The sequence below is a fragment of the Paramisgurnus dabryanus genome, chromosome 24, assembly GCF_030506205.2.
Source record: "Paramisgurnus dabryanus chromosome 24, PD_genome_1.1, whole genome shotgun sequence".
Classification (NCBI taxonomy): Eukaryota; Metazoa; Chordata; class Actinopteri; order Cypriniformes; family Cobitidae; genus Paramisgurnus; species Paramisgurnus dabryanus.
This window is the reverse complement of record NC_133360.1, coordinates 27475042-27498036: the sequence shown is the minus strand read 5'-3', so window position 1 is coordinate 27498036 and position 22995 is coordinate 27475042. Positions and strand designations below refer to the sequence as shown.

The following is a 22995-nucleotide window of genomic DNA, read 5'->3' as shown; positions in this document are numbered from 1 at the left end:
AATCATTTCCTTGACTAGTAATTTTACAATGGATTGTTGAATGGTTGAAAGTATAAAACTTCAAGGTACTGTAGGCGCTCATTAAATATGACATCCAGAAACAACAACAGGCTTTAAAAAATCCAAAAGGCTGCTCAAAACCTTTTTACATGGAGAATAACATACCAGTTTAAAGGCGCTCTAAGCGAATAATGTGCGACGTCACTTCCTGTTGATGTTTGAACTGTTTTCAAACAGACAGAGCGTAGCTAACTCCTCCCCCTCCCCCTCCCTTCCGTGCTTTCATGAACGCGCCCAACCCCCACCCCCAAATCCTTCTTGTCGTTTATTGGCTGGAATACTTTGTTTCGTTTTGTGCTGCTAGGTTTGGCCATTTGTTGATATTGCCGTTTGTGAAGCCTGGGTTGTCTACAGAGATCGCGTTTTTTTACAGTTTGATCAGCGGACAGGCAGCAAGCAGATAGTGAGGAGATGTTTCCGGTATGTAACAAAAAATGTTTTATGGTCTAAAACGCTTCAATTCGCTTAGAGCGCCTTTAAGGTTATTATCCTTTCTTGAAATCAAATTATTTATATAAATAAATGCATTTATAAAAAATACACAATGGGGCGGTTTCCCAGACACAGGGTTTAGATTAATCCATGACTAGCTTTATATTAGGACATTTAACAGGTTTTACAAACATGGGTTACAAATAAACAATACTGGTTTGCATTTTGAGACAAAACAATAGCACTGATATATGTTAAGATGTCCATGAAAGCTGTTTTTAAATTAAGGCAGCTCAAATGTGTATTTTAGTCTGGGACTAAGATAAGCTTTGTCCAGGAAACCGCCCCAAAATCAAATAGCCAAAAGCATACTGTAAATAAATGCTTTTAGTTTTAACTAAATTACAACAACCTTATCCGTCTACTGAGAAGAGTTTATAGACATGACATTACTGTATAAGTACTCACCTATGACTGTAACGATCAAAACACAAATTAACAGGACAGAAATAAGGCTGAACGTCTTCCATTTTGTACAGTTTTGCTCGGTCACTGGGTCATGTGTGTGATTATTACATTCAGTTAACTCAGTTGGTTGAGTTGGCTCTGTAAAAAAAGTTTTTTTTTAAGATTTGAGTACAATATCATTCAATAAGAACCTCAGGTATGCCTGTTTTAAGTCAGTAAAAAACTAAAGAAGTGAATCACTAATGTTTATAATCACATGTATTAATATGTTTTGATCGCTAAATGAGCAAATGTACTTACCAATGATGTGCAGTCTTGTGCTGGTACTGAGTTTTGGAGATCCTGCGCCTGTGTTCATGCAGTAATAAACTCCTAACTCATCTACAGTAATATTATATATCACCAGACGATGTTCAGACTCTACTGAATATTTGTTTTTAAATGTTTTATTTGGGTAAAAAAGTAATGGTGAGTTTGAGAATGAGCGCAGTATCACTGTATGAGAATCTGATTGTTTCAGTAAAATCCAATAAACTTCATTTGAGTCCAGATCACAGTTTATAGTCACATTTTGGCCCAAATCTGTTAGTTGATCTAAAGACACTGCAGCTTGACACCACATTAACACATCTAAAAGAGAAAAATACAGAAAAAGTAAATTAAATACCATCAGATTACAAAAACATTTAAATATATAACCTGTAATAAACTCACAAAGCTGCAGCTGAATAATCCTCATGTTGATGTTTGGCTCAAACAGATGAATATGAAAACCGCTTCTTTCACGCAGCATTTAAGATGAACTGATGCAGACGTCTGAAAGACTCAAAGACTGTCTGTGTAATGTAAAGGAAGTCAGTTTTTTTCTGACCAAATTATGCCTACAGATACAGCATATGTATAATCAATTTAATCATGTCAAGCAATAAATGCAAAACAAATCCATGTAACCCTTGACTCTATCACAGATTTTGTACACAGCTACTGATATTGTCACTATTCATCTAAAAAACAAAATTGTGCAGGTTTGAGATCCCCTAGCTGTTCAATAATCTTTCAACAGATCAATGTCTGATCATATATCTCAGCATCTAAAACATCTTGACAGTTTGCATGAATCCATGATCACCAAAAAAGGCATGCATCTGCTCAAAGTATTTTAAAAATGAGATTTCAAGACATGACATTTCAACAGTTTTTGTATTATAAGCAACCTAGCAGTTTAAAGCAGCGCTACTGTAATGTTGTTACTCTTCTCTAGTTTGTTTTTGTGTGAATGCGTTTTCGTATATATAAGTCTCGCTTATATCAACAGGTACAGGAAGCACCTTAAAGTCATAGATTAGAAACTGTGTGTCACGTACATCTGCGGTGTGCATATAAGTCAAGCTCAGTTTTTTATGATCTCATTATCTGAAGCTTAACTTAAAGGGCGTGTTGCAGGTTAACCACCACTGTTGATTAATGGGTACATAAATCACTCAAGATATGTATATCATTTTTAAAATGTCTCAAAAAAGGTCTTAAAGACCCTTTTTTTTATGTTTTTGGTATTAACGGTTTTTTTAAGCAATTCGGCGATGACGTCACGTTGGGTAGAAGTAGATGAAAGCCTCAGCCAGAGCCATAGAAATAGATGAGACATTTATTGCCGTTTTATTAATACTTACGTTTATAATATGGAAATCATATATACATAATAGGAAATATATAATGTGGTATACTGCAAAGTTACCCTGCTAATTATTATTTATGATATATGTGGAGATAAATAAAACTTTGCAAATCTGCTGATTCAATCCATTCATGTCCTGACCACCAGGCTAGAGAGTTTTAAACATCCTTAATCCACACTTACTAGTCTATCATATAATATCTAAAATATATTTTTATGTGAAATAAAAGGAAGTTTTGTTATATTGTTTATGCGATCATAACGAATCACACGATCATTTTACACAGAATCAGCGGTCAGCAGCTGCAGCGGGCTTGAATCCAACCGCATACTGCAATAAACAGGCGTTCGGCGGCTTTTTACATCAAAGGATGACAGGCTAGAAACCAATCACTGATCCCCGTATTTTTATAAATCCTGGACATGATTGGACCGGCCGAACGGGTTGAGCACTTTTATATTTGTTGAGCAGAGAGGCTGCATAGTTTGACCAGCGGGCTGCGGGAACCGGCCGCACATCAGACCGACAGACGGTGTTGCTAATATAACTCCCAATGTATAACTATTATCAGACCGGCCAACCGGGAAAGTCCCGACTCTCCCGACTGAAACTCCGCTACTGGCTGTAGGGAAATGTGTGCGTTTTGATCGGTGTTCGAGGCTCTTACCTCGCGACCAGATGTGACGACGTGACGCCTCACTCAGCTTCCAGGATTTGAGTCATGCTGCCTGAATTCGTTTGTGCTGAAGATCGCATACACCCATTTCAGCAGGATTATGGTCCCCCTCAAACCAGCATGCACGAGTATGTTAATTGTTTGTTTACTTTCTACACGAAGTTATGCTAAGGCTATCTGGCTTTCTGCCTATCTCTCTATACTAGCCCATCTATCTGTCTGTCTGTCTGTCTGTCTATCTATCTATCTGTCTGTCTGTCTATCTATCTATCTGTCGTTCTGTCTATCTAGTCTATCTATCTAGTCTATCTATATCTATGTATTTATCTATAATTTGCATTGATATAATCTGAATATTGTACTTTACTCATCTCTCTAGTCACTCTCAATGCTCTTAAGGCAAATTCTCTCCCCAACGTGACGTCATGCAGTGCGTTGAGGGGGAAAGGAGAATCCTTGCAAACCGCTGTACTTTTTCGTTTTTTATTCCGTTTTATGATAACCAACAACATAAAATACAATGGATAACAATTTAAATGTTTATTATCAACAAGCAAATTGCCCAAATTCGTGGAAAAATTTTACCTGCAAAACGCACTTTAAGATGACATTGCGGCTGCTCTGCTACACTTAGTGTCCTAATTTACCCACTTGTTTTTATTTACTTCTTCAAGTTTACTGTATTAGTCAAATAAAGTAGGGCTGTGTCTGAAGTAACCCCACCCTTAAATACTTTTTGAGGGCTCAGACATTTTGTTGTGGCGTCCGTCACTATAGTGGACATTATGGAGTAAAGATCGCAGTGAATGAATTAACACATCTTGGACATGACGGCCAAAACCCTTACTCATTGTCAGAGCCGGCTGATAAATAGGGAGCGTTGGGGCTTTGCCCGCTTAAAGTTAGCCAGAACAGAAAAGTACTTTAATAGTTAAATATATAGTGCAAGTTAACACAGAATAAAATCATTTAGTTGTACTATTTCACTGTTAGTCATATCATCATTTATTTAAAAAATAAAAACATTATGTTCATTATGTGTTAGTGTGTATGTATCAGTAACCTGTTTAATAGCATGTGATTTGAGGCTGAGCACTTATTGGCTCATTTCAAATTGTCTTTGGGGCGCAGCAGTCTTTGCCCCAAACCCATTTTTGTTGCTAGGGAATCAATATTATTTTCTATGTTTTTGGCCTCATGTGATTGGACCGTTCTTAGTAAGTCTCATAACCGCTCAGGAGATCATTTAACTGATAGTTACAGCAAAATATCTTGAGATGAAAGAAAATAGAAAAAATCCTTACAAAATCACACTTTTACAAGGCGTTCAGTTGAAGAATTAAAGGATCAAGGAGCTTGGACCAGATCAACCCAACTTGTAGATTCAGCAGGAGACAAGTAAACGCAGTCGAGCTTACACTTACAGTGCAAGTCTTACAGCAAATGGAGTTGACTAGCTGTATGTGATGTAAGTTTTGTCTTTTATTGTTTTCCCGGTGTTTTTTGATCTGTCAGCAGGACCCAGAGGGCTTCTGAATGCCATCGTGGAGGCCCAGCGACCTTTGACCCACCTCAATCCTCAAGGTAATCATGGATAACTATATACAACTTTACATTTCCTATGTTTCATCCTATGTTTCTGGTAATGGTTTAATGGTTGCACATGTGGGCTTATAACAGAAACCCTGCAGGTTTAAACCCCAAAAGGGCGATTTATGACATTTCACCACTGTGCCCTCTCTTGTTTAAGACACTTAAAGGCTCAATATATAAGTTTATATATATTTTTGCTTTAAAATGTACAAAAACAATTCAGTATATCCCAAAATATTTGAATCCAGAGAATTTATTGTGTTGTCCCTAAACTAACACTAATGTGTTGTTTTTAACACATCTGATCTAAGAGTGCACACTGTGGGTTATAAAACATTATTTTATTATATCATCCACGGACATAAAAGTTTGGTCAGATTGATTTATATCGACAGTGAAGGTGAAGACCTCAACTCTTATCATTCCACGCTCTTTCACAGCGTTATTTAAACTGTGGCTGTTGTTGTTGTTGAGCGGCCTCTAGTGGTGAATGTTGCATATTATCCCTTTAAGATCAATGATAACTCACTGACTGTGTACTGTAATAATATGTATTTTATATACAGTAACTACAAGTTCCTATGTTTCTTTTATCGCAGGCTGTCAGGTGTTTGGTACCCGGGGTAAATTAAATATAATTTTTCCAAAGCTGTAGCTTAGTTAGAAAAAGAAAGTATATATATATATATATATATGTCACCACCAGGGGCTGGCTGTTTTAAACTAAAGCCACGCCCCTTTGCAACTCCCACCTCGAGGAGGTCCCCAAAGCCAACCCAATGACCAGACAAACACGGGAACAGGTAAGTAAAATTTAAAACAAGCTTTATTTAGTTTAAATATTTAAAAGAACTGGGAATTTGGGGAAAGGGGGAAATTAAAACTAATAGGTCTCTTCTTCTCCCTCCAGGGAGACTGCAGCCACGGGCAGACAGGCCAAGGACAACAGGGGTGCCAACCACCATAAGCCGGGGGAGAAAGGGAAACGTCAGGCTCCGGCCTGGACCCTGCTAACCGTGGCGCCCTCCTTCTTCCGTCCTGGAGGCAGAATAATTTTGGTGTGACTGGTAAGGAGGATCTCCACTGTAGGTGTACCTTTCCTCGGGTCGGCAGGGGGTCCTCGCCCCACGTGCCTTTACGTTCCCTGTCGTACGTCCGCCCACGTTCTCCTTGTGCCCCACAGATAGTCGCTGTGACACAAAAGCACTGTTAGCTTACACTTGGGGTGTTTCTCACCGGCTCTGCTGCTTGCAGCTCTCTGGGTAGGTATCACGTTACACAGTCTGTTCTCCAATTGTTTCTCCTTGTTCTCCACAGGCGGCCACTAGGACACAAATGACACTGTTACTTGGGCTTCGGGTATTGCTCACCGGCTCTGCTGCTTACAGCTCTCTGGGTAGGTATCACGTTCACAGTTTGCTCTTCAATGATTCACTCTCGTTCTGTTCTCTCTCCACAGGTGGCCGCTAGAACACAAAGGCACTGTTGCTGAGACTTCGAGTAATTCTCACCGGCTCTGCTGCTTACAGCTTTCTGGGTAGGTATCACGTTCACAGTTTGCTCTTCAATGATTCACTCTCGTTCTGCTCTCTCTCTACAGGTGGCCGCTAGGACACAAAGACACCGTTACTGAGACTTCGAGTATTTCTCACCGGCTCTGCTGTTTACAGCTTTCTGGGTAGGTATCACGTTCACAGTTTGCTCTTCAATGATTCACTCTCGTTCTGCTCTCTCTCCACAGGTGGCCGCTAGAACACAAAGACACTGTTACTGAGACTTCGAGTATTTCTCACCGGCTCTGCTGTTTACAGCTTTCTGGGTAGGTATCACGTTCACAGTTTGCTCTTCAATGATTCACTCTCGTTCTGCTCTCTCTCCACAGGTGGCCGCTAGAACACAAAGACACTGTTGCTGAGACTTCGAGTAATTCTCACCGGCTCTGCTGTTTACAGCTTTTTGGGTAGGTATCACGTTCACAGTTTGCTCTTCAATGTTTCACTCTCGTTCTGCTCTCTCTCCATAGGTGGCCGCTAGGACACAAAGACACTGTTACTGAGACTTCGAGTATTTCTCACCGGCTCTGCTGTTTACAGCTTTCTGGGTAGATATCACGTTCACAGTTTGCTCTTCAATGATTCACTCTCGTTCTGCTCTCTCTCCACAGGTGGCCGCTAGAACACAAAGACACTGTTGCTGAGACTTCGAGTAATTCTCACCGGCTCTGCTGTTTACAGCTTTCTGGGTAGGTATCACGTTCACAGTTTGCTCTTCAATGTTTCACTCTCGTTCTGCTCTCTCTCCATAGGTGGCCGCTAGGACACAAAGACACTGTTACTGAGACTTCGAGTATTTCTCACCGGCTCTGCTGTTTACAGCTTTCTGGGTAGATATCACGTTCACAGTTTGCTCTTCAATGATTCACTCTCGTTCTGCTCTCTCTCCACAGGTGGCCGCTAGAACACAAAGACACTGTTACTGAGACTTCGAGTATTTCTCACCGGCTCTGCTGTTTACAGCTTTCTGGGTAGGTATGGTTCTCCTCCGTAGGTCAGCAGAGGGGCGAAGGTCACACCCCACCTCACCGGGTCGAGCGCTGCCCTATCTCCAATGCCCATAGGCCGATCGATTCCTAGACGGGGGCGCCCTTTTCGTAGAGACCACGGGGCGGCGGACCCTTTCGCCTCTGACTCTGCGACAAAACAGACACAGGTAAGTTCACACCACGAATGTCTCCAATGGTTTACTCACGGTCACGGACAGCTCTTAGTCTGCGTCCCTTCATACTCCGAACAGCACACTACAAATAGTAACAGTAGTTTCTGAGGTCGTTGGCCTCTCCGTCCTCTGCCCAGTGGAAGAAAATGGATGATGCGGGGCTTCGTCTACAAGACACACAGCAACCCACAGCAAACACACAGCACCACTCCAACGTGAAAAGATTTATTACACAGTCTCACTCACCACACTATAAGTGCACCACAACAAGGGAAGCGCCCGGTGTCCTCCACTGCGCTTGGGCTACGATAAGGCGATGGGAAATACGACCACAATAAGTCTCGTTGCGGCGGCTGGTTGAATGTGTACTTCTAACGGCTCGCCCACCACACTCTTGTAGGGGTAGGGCCGCCCTCCTTCTCCTGGAGGTTTCCAATGGCTACACAAGTTAATTTTTGCCAGTTACTCCACACAAAAAGGGTATACTCACGGCGGATAGCCTTTATTTACGTTGTACCAGACGGTCAATTTTCTTCCTGCTTTACTCCTTCAGTATTGGTTAGAACAAAGTTCCTTCTTACCCATAGGACTTTCCTGTTTACTCCAGCAGGTCCACAATAAAGACTGCAACGAGAGAGAGAGAGAGAACCACAGACAGCCACCACGTCCAAAAACGAGCACAGCTCCGTTTCCCAGCACACACTAAGCACCTCTAACTGTGTTCTAACTGTGCTTTATATACTCCTCTCTGTACTATAATCATCCAATTGCCCGGCGATCTCTTCAACTAGGCACAGCTGTGCCCAATCGGCTGATTACAGCCTCCGTGAATCTGCCGGATGTCCGGTGTTTCCGTTTTCCGGTCTGGACGGAAACATCCGGGCGGAACCAAAACTTCCTCAACTTTTGGTTCCGCCCTGAAAGATCGTCACCCCGTGACATCCTCCCCCGCCAATGCATTCCAGTCCCTGGAATGCCTTTGAGTAGTCCACTCACCGTAACGGGAAGGGGGTCGGCCTCGATTCTCCCGTTGGGAGCGCCTCACAGGGGAGTCAGGTTCGGCGGGCTCGGGCACAACCTCAGGTTGTCTCTGGGCGGCCGGGGGTTCGGCTGGCTCTGGTACTGGCTCTGGCTGTCCCTGGGCGGCCGGGGGTTCAACTGGCTCAGGTGCTAGCTCTGGCTCTCCTGGGGCGGCCGGGGGTGGTGCTACCACGGGTAGGCCTGGTACCACAGCCCATCCTTCCATCCAGGGGGCCGTCGGTGCCGGTTCCGCCACTACCTCCTTCGCGACCTCGGGATAATTTGGGCAAGGGCGAATCATGTTTCGGTGCACCACACGTTCAGGGCCGGCCTTTCCTTCCGGCCGGATGGTATACACCGGCTGTCCCGGCCTCTGTTGCCTGCAGACTACGTACGGGGTGGTCTCCCAACGGTCACTCAGCTTTCCTTTGCCTTGCCGCCGATTGTCTCGTACCAAGACTCTCTCTCCTGGTAACAAGGGGGCGTCCCGGGCCGTCCGGTCGTACAGCCGCTTGTTCTTTTCCCCTGTAGCCCGTATCTTCTGGGATACCTGTTCGTAAGCAAAGTGCAGCCGTTGGTGGTGGCGCCCCACCCATTCCGTCACGCTCCCTTCCTCTTGGCCAGCGGCCACTCCCAAGACCAGGTCCGTGGGCATCCGCACATGTCTGCCGAACATCAGATAAGTGGGGGCATACCCCGTCGTACTATGAACGCTGTTATTATAAGCTTGCAAAAGGTTCGGTAGAGCACTCACCCAATCGCTCTGCTTCCGTTGGTCCAGGGTCCCTAGGAGCCCCAACAGGGTCTGATTAAACCTCTCACAACAGCCATTTCCTTGAGGGTGATACGACGTCGTATGGGTCTTCGTGCACCCATACAGCTGGCATAATTCTCGGATCACCTTTGATTCGAAATTTGCCCCTTGGTCTGAGTGCAGGAACTCTGGACATCCGAACGTTTGGAAGACGTGCCGCCATAGAGCCGTTGCGGTGGTGTTTGCCGTCTGATCAAGGGTGGGAACTGCCCATGCGTATTTTGTAAACAGGTCGGTGATTACTAAGATGTTCGGATAGCGGTCCTGTGGCCGGCCCAGTGTCAGGAAATCCATCGCCATGATGTGGAGGGGGGCTTTGGCATGTATGGGCACCATCGGCGCTCGAGCCTCTCGTCGAGATTTAAACAACATACACCTGGGGCAAGCTTGGACCAAGCTGCGTACTGATGCTTCCAGCCCCGGCCAGTAGAAAAACCTGCGCAGCAGCGATACTGTCCGTTCCTGTCCCTGGTGCCCCAGCTGATCATGGTAGGCGGACACCAAGGCTGCTGCTTGATCGGCGGGCACCACGATCTGGCGCACCTCTTCGTCCAGCTTCGGGTCACTAACCTTCCGGCAAAGCACCCCTTCCTGTAGTTCCAGCTTGTCCCACTGTCCCAGCAGTCTTTTTCCCGTCTCTGTTTGGGTCAGCCTCTCAGACGATGTTGGCCGTCGGCCCTGCTCCACCCACATCTTTACCTGACACACATCCTGATCCTGGGCCTGCCTCGCTTTCCACCGACAGGGGTCCCAGCCCCAATTCTCCGGTACCGCCTCCTGCTGGCCTCCTGGGGCCTCCACGGCCCCTATCAGATAGCCCTCCCTCTGGCTTTCTTCTTCCTTGCCTCCCCGGCAACCGGGGTTGTCCGCCTCTGGCAATCGGGACAAGGCGTCCGCGTTCGTGTGTTCTCGCCCAGGCCGATACTGCAGTTGATACTCGAAATTGGCAAGTTGTGCCACCCAGCGCTGCTCCACAGCTCCCAACTTCGCTGTCTGTAAATGTACCAAAGGATTATTGTCCGTAATCACCGTTACCTTAGCACCCCAGAGGTAGTCCTTAAACTTCTCGCTCAGGGCCCACTTCAGGGCCAGCAGTTCCAGTTTAAATGAGCTGTAGTTTGCGTCGTTCTTCTCAGCTGGGTGGAGGCTTCGGCTTGCGTAGGCAATCACCCGTTCTGTTCCCGCTTGTCGTTGGGCCAAGACCGCTCCCAACCCCAGGTTGCTAGCGTCTGTATACAAGGTAAATGGTTGAGTAAAGTCTGCATAGGCTAAGATAGGAGCCTGTAATAATTCCTGTTTCAACCTCTGAAATGCCCCCTCACAGGACTCATCCCAGTCAATCGGGGGTGATCCCCGTCCCCGGTTCCGCCCTGTACCGACCAGCAGCTGGTTAAGTGGCTTAGCGATCTTGGAAAAATCTTTTATGAACCGTCTGTAGTATCCCACAAACCCTAGAAATGAACGTACTTGCCTCACAGTCTTGGGCGCACTCCAATCTCTTACTGCAGAGACTTTCCCAGGGTCTACAGCCACCCCAGCAGCGCTGACCACGTGACCCAGGAACTGGACCTCTCGCCTCAACAGATGGCATTTATCGGGTTGCAACTTCAGCCCATATTTCTCCATTGCCTGGAAAACCTCTTCGAGGTGCCGGAGGTGGGAATCGAAATCTGGGGAGTACACAATTACATCATCCAGATATACCAAGACTGACTCCATTAACTGACCTCCCAGAAAGCGCTGCATCAGGCGTTGGAACGTGGCTGGGGCGTTGCAGAGCCCGAAGGGCATCCGTTCCCACTCGAATAATCCAAACGGGGTCGTGAAAGCGGTCTTCTCCCTATCGGCCTCGGCCACTGGCACCTGCCAATACCCACTGGCCAGATCCAGAGTGGAGTACCATGCAGACCGCGTGAGACCCGCAAGGGAGTCTTCGATCCGGGGTAGGGGAAAAGCGTCTTTCTTAGTCACCAGGTTGAGCTTACGATAGTCCACACAAAACCTCCAAGCTCCCGACTTCTTCTGCACAAGTACGATGGGGGCTGCCCATGGGCTACTGCTTTCCCGGACGATGCCCCGCCCCAGCATGCCCTGCAATAGTGAGCGTACCTCTGTATACAAAGTGGGTGGGATCGGCCGGTACCTCTCCCTACTGGGTCCTGCATCTCCAGTCGGAATATGATGTTCTACCACCTTAGTGCATCCGTAATCCTCCTCGTGTCTTGCAAACACATGTTGCCATTTCTGAAGGAGGGCTTGGAGTCTTTGTGTCTGCGCCTGTTCCAGCTTTTCCCCTTGCAGGGACTCACCTGCCAGGTGTCTTGGCACGTCCCTCTCCCCGTTGTTCGAAGGGGCTTCCATCTGCGTCAGGGCCACCTCGATGACAGTGGGGCACACCTGCCGGAAACTAACATCTCTCTCTTCCCTCACCTGATGGGGTGCAACCCCCGTGAGTCGGGCCAGCCGCTGGTGTCGGTGTAAATGTACTGGGTAGGGGTGGTCATTTCGAACCTTTACAGGGACCCTCCCCCGGTGGACCGCCGCTAGGCCTCGTGCTACTTCCACTTGGGGGCAATCAGCGTGGGGTTCAACCAATACCCACTCTTCGGGGCCAACTCCTCGGGGGGCCACTCTCACCCACACCATGGCCTCACTCCTAGGGGGGATAGATAAAGCATAGCGACACATCACTCTCCCTACCTCTTCCCGGCCTCTGCGGACCTGGGTCATCTGGACCCGACGACAGTCGGCGACTACTCGCTCCCATAAGGGCCTCTCAACAGGGGAGATCCTAGGGCCGGGCTTAGCCCGAAATAACTCCTCCCAACATTCGGAGAGCACGTTCATCCCTAATAGGGCTCGATGGACACCCAAACACCTGTCTTCCACGATGATCACCCCTTTTTGGGGAACTAACACCCCGTGAACTTCTAAGTCCGTCAGCCGATAGCCAATGTAAGGAATCTCTAAGCCGTTGGCGCCCCGCAACGTCAGCCAGGGGGCCTCTCCTCCTTGGGTTCTCTGCTTCCCGAATACTTCCTGCGAGAGACTTTCGGCAAACAATGTCACTTGAGAGCCCGTATCTACCAGGCACTGTACTGTCTTGCCACATACCTTCACCTCCGCCATTGGGCTATGCCCAACCATCTGGTCTCTGGAATTATCACGTCTTTCCGGGTCTCCTCGAGGGGTCCCGGCCACACGACCCACTGTGGCCGGTCGTCCTAAAAACCCCCTTCCGATGCCCTGCGAGGCCCACACTGACGGCTATAATGCCCTGGTTCTCCACAACGATTGCAGATTGGCCGCCCTTGGTCATCCCACTCAAAGCGGGGCCGGTTTAAACGGTTCGGGCGCCCCGGTGGCTCTCGGCCCCTCTCAGAGTAGACTCGCTCTCGGGGTGCCGGCCTCGGTTCCTCTCGCGCCCTACCTTGGCGAAGTTCTCCCAGAAGAGTCTTAGATAGTTCCGACATCTGCTCTCGGACATCTTTCAACAATTCTACTCTCAGGGCTTGCTTCCAATCTGCGTGTTCAGGTGGTGCTGCGGTGTTCCCACTTACGGCTGCACATACAGGGGTTTCACTTACTTCGACCTCATCACCCTCCAAGGCCAGCGCCTCCTTCTTTAGGTCTTCAAAGGTGAGCCCAGAGTCCCTCCGAAACTGGACCCTCAGACTTTGTCTCACGGGGCCCTCTTTCATCCCCAGGAGGAACTGGTCACGTAACAATGTCTCTCCGTCTCCTAGCCCATGGTCTCGTCGGGCCTGCAGGCGAGTGAACTGCTCTCGCAGCCTGAGGGCAAAAGCTCTAATAGGTTGTCGGGGGCCTTGCTTACAATTAAAAAATTGTGAACGGAGGACAGCTACGGGGGTATGGTCGCCATATTGCTCAGTAAGGAACTGGAACACAGTCTGGGCGGTGGCTCGGATTGCTTCGGGGGCGGCTTGTACCTCTCGCCGTGCTTCTCCCTCTAGGGAGTTCAACACAAACTGGAGCCGCTGAGCGGCGCTAAGGCCCTGTAAGTCGGCCAAGTACTCTAATTGGGCCTTCCATTCGGTCAGTCGTACCTCCGACTCTGCTCCTCCATATTTCTGGATCCATGGGCTTCCCATGATAATAGATGTGGCACGGGGTGGGGCTGCAGGCCCCGCGTTGTCAGTCATTGGGTGACCTTGGTTACTCAACTCGAGGTGGGGCCCTGCCGACTACGCCAAAATCTGTCACCACCAGGGGCTGGCTGTTTTAAACTAAAGCCACGCCCCTTTGCAACTCCCACCTCGAGGAGGTCCCCAAAGCCAACCCAATGACCAGACAAACACGGGAACAGGTAAGTAAAATTTAAAACAAGCTTTATTTAGTTTAAATATTTAAAAGAACTGGGAATTTGGGGAAAGGGGGAAATTAAAACTAATAGGTCTCTTCTTCTCCCTCCAGGGAGACTGCAGCCACGGGCAGACAGGCCAAGGACAACAGGGGTGCCAACCACCATAAGCCGGGGGAGAAAGGGAAACGTCAGGCTCCGGCCTGGACCCTGCTAACCGTGGCGCCCTCCTTCTTCCGTCCTGGAGGCAGAATAATTTTGGTGTGACTGGTAAGGAGGATCTCCACTGTAGGTGTACCTTTCCTCGGGTCGGCAGGGGGTCCTCGCCCCACGTGCCTTTACGTTCCCTGTCGTACGTCCGCCCACGTTCTCCTTGTGCCCCACAGATAGTCGCTGTGACACAAAAGCACTGTTAGCTTACACTTGGGGTGTTTCTCACCGGCTCTGCTGCTTGCAGCTCTCTGGGTAGGTATCACGTTACACAGTCTGTTCTCCAATTGTTTCTCCTTGTTCTCCACAGGCGGCCACTAGGACACAAATGACACTGTTACTTGGGCTTCGGGTATTGCTCACCGGCTCTGCTGCTTACAGCTCTCTGGGTAGGTATCACGTTCACAGTTTGCTCTTCAATGATTCACTCTCGTTCTGTTCTCTCTCCACAGGTGGCCGCTAGAACACAAAGGCACTGTTGCTGAGACTTCGAGTAATTCTCACCGGCTCTGCTGCTTACAGCTTTCTGGGTAGGTATCACGTTCACAGTTTGCTCTTCAATGATTCACTCTCGTTCTGCTCTCTCTCTACAGGTGGCCGCTAGGACACAAAGACACCGTTACTGAGACTTCGAGTATTTCTCACCGGCTCTGCTGTTTACAGCTTTCTGGGTAGGTATCACAATCACAGTTTGCTCTTCAATGATTCACTCTCGTTCTGCTCTCTCTCCACAGGTGGCCGCTAGAACACAAAGACACTGTTACTGAGACTTCGAGTATTTCTCACCGGCTCTGCTGTTTACAGCTTTCTGGGTAGGTATCACGTTCACAGTTTGCTCTTCAATGATTCACTCTCGTTCTGCTCTCTCTCCACAGGTGGCCGCTAGAACACAAAGACACTGTTGCTGAGACTTCGAGTAATTCTCACCGGCTCTGCTGTTTACAGCTTTCTGGGTAGGTATCACGTTCACAGTTTGCTCTTCAATGTTTCACTCTCGTTCTGCTCTCTCTCCATAGGTGGCCGCTAGGACACAAAGACACTGTTACTGAGACTTCGAGTATTTCTCACCGGCTCTGCTGTTTACAGCTTTCTGGGTAGATATCACGTTCACAGTTTGCTCTTCAATGATTCACTCTCGTTCTGCTCTCTCTCCACAGGTGGCCGCTAGAACACAAAGACACTGTTGCTGAGACTTCGAGTAATTCTCACCGGCTCTGCTGTTTACAGCTTTCTGGGTAGGTATCACGTTCACAGTTTGCTCTTCAATGTTTCACTCTCGTTCTGCTCTCTCTCCATAGGTGGCCGCTAGGACACAAAGACACTGTTACTGAGACTTCGAGTATTTCTCACCGGCTCTGCTGTTTACAGCTTTCTGGGTAGATATCACGTTCACAGTTTGCTCTTCAATGATTCACTCTCGTTCTGCTCTCTCTCCACAGGTGGCCGCTAGAACACAAAGACACTGTTACTGAGACTTCGAGTATTTCTCACCGGCTCTGCTGTTTACAGCTTTCTGGGTAGGTATGGTTCTCCTCCGTAGGTCAGCAGAGGGGCGAAGGTCACACCCCACCTCACCGGGTCGAGCGCTGCCCTATCTCCAATGCCCATAGGCCGATCGATTCCTAGACGGGGGCGCCCTTTTCGTAGAGACCACGGGGCGGCGGACCCTTTCGCCTCTGACTCTGCGACAAAACAGACACAGGTAAGTTCACACCACGAATGTCTCCAATGGTTTACTCACGGTCACGGACAGCTCTTAGTCTGCGTCCCTTCGTACTCCGAACAGCACACTACAAATAGTAACAGTAGTTTCTGAGGTCGTTGGCCTCTCCGTCCTCTGCCCAGTGGAAGAAAATGGATGATGCGGGGCTTCGTCTACAAGACACACAGCAACCCACAGCAAACACTACGGCTACGATAAGGCGATGGGAAATACGACCACAATAAGTCTCGTTGCGGCGGCTGGTTGAATGTGTACTTCTAACGGCTCGCCCACCACACTCTTGTAGGGGTAGGGCCGCCCTCCTTCTCCTGGAGGTTTCCAATGGCTACACAAGTTAATTTTTGCCAGTTACTCCACACAAAAAGGGTATACTCACGGCGGATAGCCTTTATTTACGTTGTACCAGACGGTCAATTTTCTTCCTGCTTTACTCCTTCAGTATTGGTTAGAACAAAGTTCCTTCTTACCCATAGGACTTTCCTGTTTACTCCAGCAGGTCCACAATAAAGACTGCAACGAGAGAGAGAGAGAGAAACACAGACAGCCACCACGTCCAAAAATGAGCACAGCTCCGTTTCCCAGCACACACTAAGCACCCTTAACTGTGTTCTAACTGTGCTTTATATACTCCTCTCTGTACTATAATCATCCAATTGCCCGGCGATCTCTTCAACTAGGCACAGCTGTGCCCAATCGGCTGATTACAGCCTCCGTGAATCTGCCGGATGTCCGGTGTTTCCGTTTTCCGGTCTGGACGGAAACATCCGGGCGGAACCAAAACTTCCTCAACTTTTGGTTCCGCCCTGAAAGATCGTCACCCCGTGACATCTATATATATATATATATATATATATATATATATATATATATATATATATATATATATATGGAGGGCGATGCCTCCTGCACAGACGTGGACACAGTGTCAGTGTCAGTGGGCTTTTAGCAATCACATTGGTTTCTTTACATTTCAAAATTAATCAATTAATTCACGCACATTATTTTGTCTTGCATGTTCCTTTAGAAATAAAAAATGCCGGATGAACTTCACTTAAGTCCTGTTTTAATATAATGAATGTAGTTTAATTAGTCTACAATAACACTATGCATTAATATGCATTATAGGCCTTTTAAATATGTTTTTAAAAAATCACTTTGTTTATTTTTATGCAATGATGTAGAATTGTTAACATCGGCATCATGATGGATCATAAGAACCTCTCAGAAAACAAATATAGATATTTCTAGATCTTAAATTACTCTTTGAAGCATCAGGATCAATAGATGAGAGCTCAATATCCTTTTTTACCAACATTTCTTGAATTATTTCTTCAATATACAGTATATATAAAATGTGTATTTGTATACATTTGTGTCTGCCTTCAGAATATGCAATTTTACGGCATAAAAATGACTGCATTTTCATCTAATGACACATCTACATTAATTCATGATTTTTTTTCTTTAAGTGCTTTAAGTACATCTACAGTTAAATGAGGAATTCAAACATTCATAAAATCTGTGCTGAAATATCAACTCTGTTTGTGAGTTTATACTTCAAATAAATCACGAGGCAGACACAAAGATGAAGGGGAAAAACAGCAGGCAGGAGACGAAGTTTTGATGAATAAAATAAAAAAATCATTTATTAAATAATCTCAGTTGTGTTTCAATGCTCAGTCTTCCTCTGACTAGAGACAGATTCATTATTATACCATGAAAATATTGTCTCATGAGGTTACAAAAAACCTTGAGATGGAGACCATTGGAGACTCATACTAAAAGTGCCAACAAAAGATTAAACAACTTTAAGAAAAGTAATGAAGAACAGAATTAAATGAATATAATACAAACTATATATGTATAAAAATCACAAAAATATAATGGTTCATTAAAATAAAACAATTGAAAGTGATAAATGATTTTTTTCTAACACACACTGCACTCAATTATTGACACCTCCATTTGTAATGATAACAGCTCTGAGTCTTGTGTTATAATGTCTGATGAAGTTGAATAATTCATGGCAAGTGATTATAGATTATTCCTCCATACAACAATTTCTCCAAACCCATTTTTTTTTTTTTTTTGATGTTTGTTTTGAACCAATGTCTTGATGATAGATTTATCCACAAGGTTTCTAGCAGAGCAAGTCAGGTTTTAACTTTTTTATCAGATGGTATTATAATCAATGAAACAATTTATTTGAATATATAATAAAATGAAGAAAACTGAATGATAAAATAAATGAGTGAATATATAATTAAGATTAGTAACAGTTAGTAAGTAAATATATATAATTGAATTAATAAATGGAATAATGTAAAAAATAAAACAGAATAATAAAATAAAACACACATTTTTCCACTCTGAACTATCAATCATCTCATTGTTTTATAGATCTATTACAATGATCTAGTAAGATTTAGACTTTGTAACAGTTTAACCTACACTGACACAAGACTGTTATGAGAAAATAAATTGTTAAATGAATAATTCATGTATTAAAGCTAGAGCTGTCAAACGATTACACTTTTTTATATAATTAATAAAGAAGGTCCAGATTCTATTGGGGTAGGGGCGTGTTTGTTTAGGTGATTTCAAATGTCAACATTGGCTTTCAGAGATCATGCACCCCACCTTTAACGCATTAAATTACCAGCCTTAATTTGAACATTTGTTTATTTACACATTCAATTATTATTAATATGTCACTGTATATAACATCAATGATGTCGCTGCTGAGAGATTGTTGCTAGTTGATGATGTCACTATGACATCACTCCAGCAGTTCTGATCACACACAGACCTGCACACCACTGGAGTCTGACAATGATAAATAATTACTAAAGGCCAATTCACACTGATCCAACAAACGTTAACAAATGTGTTTATTGGGTCAGAGTGAAATCTATGTTGGCAGTTGTTGGATCAGTAAATGAGACTTTATAATGTTGGAGTTCAGTGTAAACTGGCCTATAGAAAGAGATAATGTTATAAAATCTGACCATTAGTTTATTTAACATACAGATATACAGATTTTCTCACCTCTATTTGTTTGTCATCAGTTTTGTTTTTAGATGAGTTCAATTTATTCATGCTGATGAAAAACCTGTAGGGTCAAAATTCACACTCTTACAATCTGAATTCATATCAGAATATTCACTGTATGTATGAAGTTTTGAGTTTTACTTGATATTTTTACTTACCAGATCCATACAGCTCCTATAATGAGAAACTGAGGCAGAAACACCAACAGAGGGACAAACACTGAACTGTACATTGTTTCTGAAATAGTAAATAACTTTACTCTTCATCTTCATTACAAAGAATCATGATGTTAAAATCAATACAGTAAATCTATCAGATAGATCACCTGAATGCAGGTATAAGAGGCTGTGCTACATTATAAATATCATCACAACTGAAGAGCAATGACCTTTAACCCGTGACTTACAAACTGACACAGAGACAAATGAGTGAAATCTCTTAATAAAACAGTTTCTATAAAATGAAAATAATAATGAGACAAATGTTTCTTTCATTATGATATATACTGAAGTGTTTGACATATAAACTATAACTGCTACAATATTAATGATCAGCTGAGTGCTGCACAGTGAAAGTAGCTCAGTGATGATGTAATAGCTGTAAATAAACCAATCAGCATCAAGGACTGAAACTCTCTCTTATATAATTTCGTCAGATGTATGATGAGATGTTGTGTTACCTCTTACAGTACAGGAATACTCTTGTAGCTCCTCACTGTTGATTGAGTCCAGGTACAGCTTGTTTAATAATCTCAATCCATCTGTTACCTGTTGTCCATTCTTATACCAGATGTAAGTATGTTTGCTATCCAGAGTGCATCTGGTTGAACAGCTTAACATCACTTTTTCTCCATCTATCACAGGGTCTGGGCTGCTTATCACTCGTGTATCTGAAATTTCATATAACAGAGTTCATGTCAACTATATAGTTAAGCCTGAAATTTTTGATTCAGCTCAATCAATATGACCTGAGCAATAGCAAGGTCATGCAGTCAAACATACACATACAGATAAAATATATAACATGAACACAGCTTAAATTGCTTTAAATAAAAGCATCTGTCAAATGCACGAGTGCAACATCTATTCTGAAGATCTCTGTGATAAGTGTCCTGTACATCAACATAAAGTTTTGATCACTTTGCCACAAACCACCCACTCAAACAGGAAGAGACTGTGTGACAACTCATAAAACCAGTTCATACCAGCTTCAGTTTGAATACTGGATTAGACTGGTAAGTGTTGGCCTGGCTGCTTGACCAACATACAGTATTTACACTCACCAGCAACATTTGGTCAACCATGCTTGCAAGCTGGTAAACTCCACCCCCTCTCGACAATCAGGTTTTGTGTATTTCTTCAGCCAGCATAAAGTGTTCCTTCTCTAAGATCAATGCTTGAAAAGCACCTGGACCAACATACCTGGTCATGTGCTAAAGAACTGTGCAGAAAAGCTCAAAGCTGTCTCATAGACATCTTCAAAATCTTCAACAGCCAGGCTGTTGTATTAACTTGCTTCAATACTACCTCAATCATACCAGTTCCTAATAAACCATCCCCATCCAGGTTAAATGACTACTATCCTGTTTCTCTGACTCCTATTGTCATGAAGTGCTTTGAACAGATAGTCACGCAACACATCAAAGCCACCATCCCCCAAACCCCTTTTAGTTTCCATATCGAGCAAATCTGTCTTCTGATGATGCAATCTCCAATGCTTTTCACTCAGCCCTCTCTCACTTAGATTAAATGACACTTTGGTTTGGCATTTAACACCTTTCTTCCACAGCATTTAATACAGAAACTTGACTGCCTCTGCAATAACACCTGTGTGTGCAATTGGTTGCTGGATTTTCTCATTGGATGGCAGCACATTCAACATAATAACATTGAACACAGGGACCCCTTAAGGATGTGTTCTCAGCCCCCAGCTCTTCACCCTGCTAACCCATAACTGCAAACCAATGCACAGCCCCAACCTCCTCATAAAGTTTGGGGAATACACAAACCATCTGACCATGCACTGTAGCAACAATAATCTCTCTTTGAACATAGAGAGACAAAGGGGATTGTTGTCGCCCTTGTCACCCAGCACTCTCCTCTAACCATCAACAGTGCTGCTGTTAAGAGGGTGAGCAGCAACAAGTTTCTAGATGTGCACATCATGAAGGAGCTCTCCTGAACCACTAACACTGCATCACTAGCTAAAAAAGAACAACCCGTTATGTACTCATTCTACCATGGCCCCACAGAGAGTATCCTGTCCAGCTGCATCACTGTGTGGTTTGGGAACTGCACTGAAATCGCAAGGCCATGTAGTGCATTGTGAATGCAGCAGGAAAATCATACGTGCCACATTAACTTCTTTTACAACACCGCTGCCATATTAGTGGTGGCATCTTTTTTGTTACTCTCATAACAGCTGGAGGTAAATGCCTCTGTGGCTCCGTTGTGTGCCGTTTGGAGGTGTACAAACCTTCACACGTTGAATGTTGATACTTAATGAGAATTACCATTGTTTACATGTTTTTTTTTTTTTAAATAAAATTGTAATACGTATTATAGTAAGGTTATATTAAATTGTCCCTCTTACTTTAGTTCGCTGGTTAGGGTTTCCTACAGTGAAACATATGAGGAGGCATTGGGAGGTTGCTGAATGTATAGAATGGTTTTCCACAAATAAATTGTAAAATAATTAATCCTTATGTTCTTTGTAATGTTTTGTCTAAAGCCCCTTGACTTCACCACTAGATGGCATAATTTCAACTTTTCCCTGCCTTCTAAATCCTAAACTAAATTTTCTTTTTCTTTTTTTTTCTTTTTTTTGTGCAGTGTATATTTGGATATATGTACATTTCTGGACTTTAAGGAGATATCTTCTGGTTTGGATTACCCTTTTTTGTATTGCCTCCCAAGGGGAGTTTAAGTTAAGTTAGTTTAAGTTACTCTGTGACACATTCATTTAAAGTGCTGTCTAAGACTATTGCCAATATTTTGCTTTTCTAAAGTAAAGATTAAACACTTTAGATCTCATTGAATTCCAATTCCTCTGCAATTGGGTTCAACCTTCTCCAGTGGTGGAGTGGTTAGCATCTGGGACACACACTCAGAGACCTGGGTTCGATCCCCAGCTGGATCAAAACAGTAGGACAGAACCATGGATACAACCCCGGAGGAGGAAGCTCGATCCTTGTCCAATGCTGTTTCATGCCATGGTACTCAAAGTGTCGCAGAATTAGCTGTGGAGTTTTGAACCCTAGCTATGGAAAGAGTGGCAGGAATCAGGAAGCATTGACTGTGGCTTTCAATAGAGCACTTTCTGATGAAGCATCGGGAGCGGACAAAATCTTCTAGGTATGGTCCCAGTCAACAACCCCTGGTACTGTCTCTTCCTCATGATTACCCTACCTAACATGGTCAAATGGGGGCCTAATTGTTATAACTTGAGTTTCACTGCTTCATCTCTTGAACATTTTGTCTCTCCCAAGTTAAGTCAGACTACCCTGGGTTGTTAAGGACTACCCTGCAGCCATCAGGCCACCCCCAGAGTTATCCCATATTTCCCCTGACTATGCCGACCTGTTGGAAGTGTTCAGCAAAAAGCTGCCTCATCCTTGCCCCCCCACACAGATCTTATGATTGCGCAATCGACTTGTCTGAAATGTGCCCTCCAAGGGGGAGACTATTTTCCATTTCACCACCCGAGAGAAAGGACAAGGAGGACTATATTCAGGAATTCAGAAAAGACGTTGCTTTAGTAATACGTGCACTTATAATATTGAGTCATAGCCGCAGCAAATTTATTTTGTATTTTGTTGTGCTATCTGTCGTTTTTCTGTGCTTTTCACTGCTTCTATTTATGTAAAGCTGCTTTGAAACAATTGACTTTTGTGAAAAGCGCTATATAAATAAAATTGAATTGAATTGAATTGAATTGAATTGAATTCCTGAAATCTGGCTTTATACATCCATTGACTTCACCAGCAGGAGCTGATACTTCTTTGTTGCTAAGAAGGATGGGGGCTCTGACCCTGTATTGACTACAGGGATCTCAATAAGATTACCATAAAGAATCATTATTCTCTTCCATTAATGTCTCCTGCCTTAAAGTTGCTTCAGGGGTCTTCTGTATTCACTAAACTGGACTTTCGAAATGCTTATCATCTGGTCCGCATCCGCGCTGGTAATGAATGGAATACCGCTTTTAATACACCAATGGGCCACTATGAGTATAAGG

At 44.6% G+C, this 22995-nt stretch overlaps 1 protein-coding gene across 1 annotated transcript in view; it reads left to right on the top strand.

The window, feature by feature from the left end:
* Positions 1-225: 225 nt before the first annotated feature.
* Positions 226-22995, top strand: part of LOC135741239 (solute carrier family 2, facilitated glucose transporter member 5-like) — a 179142-nt gene continuing 156372 nt past the window's right edge. The window contains exon 1 of the mRNA XM_073813502.1: positions 226-480. Within this exon, the coding sequence (XP_073669603.1) occupies positions 472-480 (9 nt within the window). The 5' untranslated portion in view covers positions 226-471. The remainder of the gene's footprint in view (positions 481-22995) is intronic.